Consider the following 7,485-nt stretch of genomic DNA (forward strand, 5'->3'; position numbering starts at 1 on the left):
AATAATTAGAAGAAAATAATTATGAAAAGTGTATCAATGATATCATTACCTTTCTTCTTCTTTTCACTGGCATCAATGTGTTCATCACTATCATCTTGACAATGGTTCTGCTCCTTATTCTCCTTTCCTCTGCTTTCAGTAGTGCTTCCACTACTTTCTTTACCATTATTTTGCTCAACCACACCATTCTGCTTCTGCGATGTCACAGCTGTCTTCTTCTAAACAACAATATTTTCTTTGCTCAGTAATACAATATGAGGAAGTTCTTAACAACATATTTTTGTGTGATAAAATGTGGAGTGTGTACATGCAATATAATTTCATAGTTAACAATTATGTTTATGATCAAATCACACTCTAAATTACTCTAGCAAGAAGTCTACACTCATAGATACATGAGATGATATTCTATGAGTTCTAGCTTTTGCATAGTTTTTCAAAATAAATAACTAAACACTTTACTTTTTATGTAACAAAGTTAACTTGAATTTCAAAAAATAATAAAAAACATTTATAGTGTTAATTAGATTAATTGTACAAAAAATTTCTTTTAAACTGTAAATTAAAACGTAAATATTATTTTGTTACAAAGTCAGTAATCCAAAGAGCCAAACGCAAGTGCCGAGAAAAACGGTAAATAAATTTAACTCTCACCTCTCCTGAAGCTCCCAAGGTTGGCCAATCGCCGATGTCCGAGAAATCGCTCGCCTGTTAAATTTACAAACTAAATTCTAATTACATTCTGTAAGATACGATAGGAAATTAATAAAGCCATTAACACTATTTCGTTGAATTGATATTTATGAAAGATAATTTTTGCGAAATAACTACGTTACACGGTGTCGATTAACAGGTTACATAAACCGTGAACGATATATAAATTCAACGTTTATCTGTTCGTTAAGTGCTGAACAAAGTTACAAGTGTAATATGTATGATAATTATTGTAGTATCCTTCGACTTGTACAATTAAAATCGTCACGTACCTTTTGATTAAACTTTTTCCTATCCTTCGGAGCTGTAACAATAGTTGGATGATTTCCAGCGTTTATACCGTTTTCTACAACAAACGACAAAGTATTTCATTCATATAATATTTCGTTACGGTTACATACTGCCAAAATTTTTCAGCTTGAGAGAAATTCTTATCGTGTCACTTCTTATAATCTATTCGGAACTTCGTGACCTCGATTATCTTCGGCACACGTGTTTCATAAATACTTTTATCTATAACTGTGTATTGGGAGGAATCAGCTCGAAAAATTCTGAAGAAGAAAAAAATGGCGCCTTTTTATTGACTTCTATTATTACAGCAATGTATAGGATCTCCACACGCGAACTGCGGCAGAAAAAAGAACTAAATTTTAACTCGACCGTTACCAGGCAATATTCGTTAAAAGGTCTATATTGAGAATATTCACTACACTTTTAAAAATTTATGTCCATTTCAAATAAACACATTTCGTGAAATAACTTTTTATCGTTATTGAATTTCAATAGAAAATATTACTATATTTATGCGTAGTCTATGTTCAATTATAAAAGCCATTTCCAAATAGACACACTGATCATTTATCTTCCCCTGGGATACTAATATTATGCAACAAAGAAAGGTTTACTTCTTTTCATGTAATTAATGCATGTAGCATCTCTGTATGCTTATACTTCCATAATGTATAAATGGCTAGAATCTGAAAAAATTTCGTGTTTCTGGTATCTTTATCTAGACTCGTATACCAAAAAACATACGTCCCACATTAAAACATTTTACACTTGGCATATATTTGCAAGCAATTTTCATAAATTTGCGGTATTTACACTTTACTCGGCAATTTACGTGTAAGAAGCTCCATAAATATTTCGCGAACCTTTCTTCGAGCACACCAGGAGGACAGTTTGACATTATCGTCGATTTCCTTATTTTCTATAAATAAGCAATGCAGCGTGTGCGTTAGAAGTGAACAAGCCACTTCTCTCTAAGCACAGCGCGCGTGTTACGCAAGTGATACAGCCGTAGATTTGCTCGTTGACCTCTTTTCAGTCGAGTCGATCTTTCGTTTGCTTCAAAAACACAAATCACCGCGAAAGCGAAAGTAACCTGCGCCACTGTGCCCCACGGTGGCTTCTCATGTTACAGAGTCTCGATAATCTCCGGCTGGACAAAAATCGTCCATGATAATAATAATTCCAAGCAAAACACGGCGGTGTAACACGATACAAACAAAAGCAACCTCAGATGTATCTATTTCTTGCACAATGATACATTAAAATAAGTGTGACAGAATTCTAGTCACTTGACACTGAGGGTTCGCGTCGAACAGAAAAACATACCAACGTTCGGTTGTTTAGCGAAACCATCACGGGTCACGAGCCGTCGGTACAAATCTTCAAGTGTAAACGCGATGAGTAACTCGCAAAACCGATGTATAGTTATTATAGTCTATATTGAAGGGTACGTCTACAAATCGATTAACAAGCATGATTCATTCGGTTGACATTGCAATGGCCGTTCAATCTGGATGGCGTGTAGTGCATAGCAAAAGAATTAATCAATCGATGGTAAGACAATGTATACTTCATTACGTATACCCATCATGCTGTTTCCATTTTTATAAAAGATAAATAACAATTTCTATTTACATCGAGTGTATGAAAAAATTCAAGTATAAAAGTGGGTAACAAAATGAACTTCTAACTTGAATTCTATACGGTTGGGAATTCCCCCATGTTGGCAACAATGTAGTCCTTTCTCTCAATTTTATTTACCACGTAACTTTCATTTCGAATTATTTAAAATATTTTACTATCACGTTAAATATAAACTATTGCTTTTCTCGTGAGTTTCGTAATACATCGTGAAATAATATCAAGATTGATTTTTATCATATGAAAAATAATAAATATTACGTTAAATTACGAACAGATAAAACAATACTTGCTAATAAACTTCTTAATAGATCACTGCTAAATATCACCTCATAGAAGACGTAAAAACGTTTCTCGTTCGAGGCAACACGATCTTTTAGAAACGTAACCTAAACATTTCAGGCTCTGGGTTGGTTATCCTCGTAAGGACAGAAAAAGAATTGTGCGCGTGTGCACAAAAAAAGCTCCAAGCGTGTTTTTCTACTTTACTTCGGTGAAATCTCGGCTTCGAGTTTTAACGCATTGTTCGCCGACTGCAAGAGACCTATCTTAGAGCATTATCTCTTTGGCAGGGCTTGGCCTACCTCGATTTTGTCTTGCAGCCAAGTTAATTCAACAGGAGCAGACTCCACCGGAATAATAATGGCACGCTGACCTAAACGCGCCTTGTAAACAATTGTCAACTCGAAAACAATCAACAACATTGCCCAACTCGCACAAAAAGAAATTTCTACTCCCGCTTCAAATTTTCGTTTTTTTATATTCCTTCCGTAGTAGTCCATACTGAACTTTCTAAGCATCAAATTTTGATTCAAATCGTGCAACATATAAAAGTACAAAAACAAACAAGTGAGAATAAAAATTAATTCACGGAGTTAAAAAGTGCATTAATTGAATAATGTCAGTCTTTTGTACACAGCTGAAGAAATATGTTTAGAATTCCGTTAAAAAACGTTGGTTTTGAAACTACAGCCATCTGGTGACCGAAAACCGAGTTTGCTAAGGGTGCTGCGTTAACTACATGTATATTCAATTCTCTCGCTGTAAGCTATTTCAATTCACGTCACATTTCATTTCAAAAAAGAAAAACAAAAATAAAAATTAACGATACTATTATCATTAAAATGAATATATAAAAAAATATATATGAACATCTATACAGTTATTTCAACATAGCAATAACTATTAAATTTCGAACGACTTGTTTTTTTCACTGTAAAGTGCTTTTCTACTGTCGCACTAAATTATACTCACACAATGCATCACCGTGTGCAATAAATTTTCAACATAATAGTAAATTCGTTACGTACTGTACACGGACATATTCTTGGTGGAAAAAAAAAGGTACAAGAATCGGGGTGAACTCACGTTCTACGGTGTCGCTTTTATTTTTGTTGATCTTCATCGTGTGTCGCGTGTGTTACGAGCTCTGTTCACACGCGAGGCATAACGATTTCGTCGAACGTTCGATTGTTATCACTAGGCTTCGCTCTTCGCACGCAACAGAGGATACCTCGAACTTTTACATAACGTTTTATGTAAACGTGGATACACGACGTAATCCGATACTTTCAGAGAACGGCGAGGAAGGGAAAAAAGAATATAACATAACAGCTGCACTCGACGAATGTTACAATCCCATTCGCGCACTTAGCACTCAAACGATCACTTCACCGTCGCTTTTTCGAGCAACCTTCGAAACGACGCAACAGGTGTGCTCGTATGACTTCATTCCCCCCTTTTCTCTGTCTATATTAAATGTTTTTACCACTTTAAGTTGAACAGACAGGAAGCGTAAAGGTCGAAATCGAATAAATTAAACAAGAAGAGAAAAAAAAGTTAAAAGAAGATGTGCAGTCGAGGTTGTTGGAAAGTTCATTCACAGGTAACACTACAGGTTGCTACCAACGAAATATAATTTTAAATATTCCCACCGGTTTTACTTCGTTGTCTTGTACGCATATAAAAAAAAACTAGCTATACCGACTACGAGCTGCACACGAACTTCTCGCCATATGCTATAAAGTTTAATTGCAGCTTCTGTTCACGTACAGCAATCACAGATAAAACACATAAAAACGGTTTATTGGTAACATTATTCCTGAACGGGAACCCGATAAATTTTATTGTTTTCGAGCTAGTGAAAGATGCACTCTGGACGAATGAACGGTTACTTGTACCTCTACCATCTAACCTACAAAATGTTTTTCGAAATATTTTGAAAAATAATTTTCACACGTTTTTCACGGTGACAGATAAAATTTCTCGTTCCTATGATTTTGTTTCGTGAATTTTTGAACGTTCTTTAGATTAGAGAACACTCGAGAAGAATTTCTTCCAACTAGAAACACAACGAAAAGCCCGCCACTATTCTACTCCGCAGCTGCAGCTCGAGAGTCAACGGTGCACTGAGCCGTCAAGCAAAAAGGGAGAATCGAAGAAGGCTTGCAGCGACCGAGCACGGTAAATACTGGCAGCTGCTTCGCTAGCCTTTGACGTGCAAACGGCATTAAATGCAATTTTCATCTCCTTTCGACCGGCCCCCTTTGTCGTCGTTTTGGGAAAGTCCGTTACCGACTAGATAGCGATGGGAACGATGCTTTTGCAATCATGCGATACATCGATTGTTTTGTTACAAGATACTTTATCTTTTTTCGAATATGTAGTACGATATAACAGAAATATGGAATAAATGAAGGCATATACAGTGCTTGTTGGCAACGATTACGGGAGATCAAAATAGTCTAGAAATGTAACATTAATAGATAAATCCGAAAAAGGATAGTGCTTTATTCGTAAATTAATGAAATTGTGAAAATATAGTTTAGAGTAAAAATTAATTACATCTGCCTGTTTTATTTGAAACATTATGAACATTAAATATTTTATAAAAATAATCAATATCGAGTACCGGTTTCAAAACACCATATATAAATAAGTAATAGCGAGTATCGAATACTGCGCACTGAATATTGCCGCAAATGCTGCGTATCGAATTCTGAATACTGAACACGAAGATTGAATACCGTGTACTGACAGAATACCATATTTTAAGTACTAAATACCAGTGTTTGCATCTTTTGCATCAAGTTTATATTTTAGCATGAAATACCCAATGACGTAATCGAGTTTTACGAGATATTTAACGTGAAAAAATTTGTCTAAATGATAGAGGTTAGGATGTCACTGCAGATATTACATACATTCCCCAGTACCGCGATTTGTTAATTTTAGCATATAAATATGCTAAATTTATATGTGACACAACAGAATAAATCTTAAATACACTTTTCGTTGCAAGTAATGTAAACAGTTAACGAGAAATGTTTCAACACTGATATCCTATCTACGTTATTTATATTATTTAATTGGTACTTGCTCTAACATCGAATATAACATTAAAACACTTTCATCTAATTTTACTGAACGATTGTCAAATTGAAATCTAATCAATTGTCATAAAATAAATAATAAAATTAAACAAAACTCTTCTAAATGTTTTCGTTAAAAATAAAAAAATTTTCACTTCAAAAAAATTAAAACTTTTTTAAATAGAATCTATTTCTACTGATATACATACATATTTACGTAACGGGTGTTCAAGGGAAGAGGGGCTGATAAAAAGATGGCGTGATTCCATTTGGTTTATATTATCAATATCTTTATCGCGAATTAATATCGTCAATGTTAATTTTTTTTTCCATATCGCGAAACGCGAGAAATCAATGCTTCTTACAAATCGTGTAACTAGGCGGGCGAGTTTGATGGCAACCGATTTGTTCCACCTTGTTACATCGATAACCAGCTAACACAATAACACGCGCGCGTACGCACGTTGAACAGCTTCCGGTCAATTCAATACATAAATTTGTCGTAGGAACAAATCATGCCGTACAAGGAGGTCGGCTAGGGGTAGGCATGAGAACGAAAGAAAACTTGTTTGCCTCGTGTCAGCCCGAGTAACGAATCGCTCGAATAACCTTAAAAACACATCGCGCGAATTTACATGTTTAATCATGAAAACTAATCAATATTTTTGTCTTCTGACATTAAAATTGGAGAAACGAACAAAAAAAATGTGTTGCGAAGATTGAAACGAATACTGCCTATTTATAAAGGTTGTGCATGTCAAAACGTAGACTCATCGATACTCTGAACTTAGCGACGTATGCTTTATCGCGTAACCACACTTCGAAAGCAAAAGGAAATGATCTTGACACTTCGCTTAGTTTTTGCTATTTCTATATACACATTCGAAATACCTGCTCGCTGCACGCATATACAGTTGGAAGGCATTCATTGGCCTTTACAATTCTACTTTTATCGAAGGTAGAAGGCCTACAGCTTGAAACAGGTTTCCTCTCACCACTCTCACTTTCTGCGACACATTTCAATGTATATCGAACGCGCGGTATAATAAGAGAATCAACGGCCATAATTTTTGCCACGAGGGACACGAAATTATTACACCGTTCGCTTTACAATTTTGTTGCAAAACACGTTTCAGTCAACCGGTAATAAATTGCACAGCTTTAAGTAAACGAAGAAATAGAAAATAATTTCAAAGAAAAATAGAAACGATCAGATATTCTTCGCAACGTGTACAATACAATACACACGAAGGAAACACACGAGTATCGATTTTTACAATCGCGGAATTATACGTGATTTTAGAAAATCGAGACTTTCACGCAGTAATCGGACTTAATCGCGGTAAACATCCATCGATTAAATCGTCTAGAGAGGAATTCGAGAGTGAACGTCTGGATTACAGCGAGGAACGTAATGCAGTTACGAGGCACTCGTAATTGCATCACGTGCTGCGACCCACTGTCGACC

The 7,485-nt window shown here is 35.3% G+C and overlaps 1 protein-coding gene across 1 annotated transcript in view; it reads right to left on the reverse strand.

Annotated features, from left to right (window-relative positions):
- LOC108571632 (la-related protein 1B) overlaps nt 1–7,485 on the reverse strand; it is an 18,146-nt gene that overhangs the window by 5,848 nt on the left and 4,813 nt on the right. Inside the window, exons 2-4 of the mRNA XM_017933717.1 lie at nt 987–1,068; nt 655–708; nt 31–218 (exon numbers count right to left, since the gene is read on the reverse strand). Of these exons, the coding sequence (XP_017789206.1) occupies nt 31–218; nt 655–708; nt 987–1,068 (324 nt within the window). The remainder of the gene's footprint in view (nt 1–30; nt 219–654; nt 709–986; nt 1,069–7,485) is intronic.

Source organism: Habropoda laboriosa, unplaced genomic scaffold, assembly GCF_001263275.1.
Source record: "Habropoda laboriosa isolate 0110345459 unplaced genomic scaffold, ASM126327v1 scaffold40, whole genome shotgun sequence".
NCBI lineage: Eukaryota > Metazoa > Arthropoda > Insecta > Hymenoptera > Apidae > Habropoda > Habropoda laboriosa.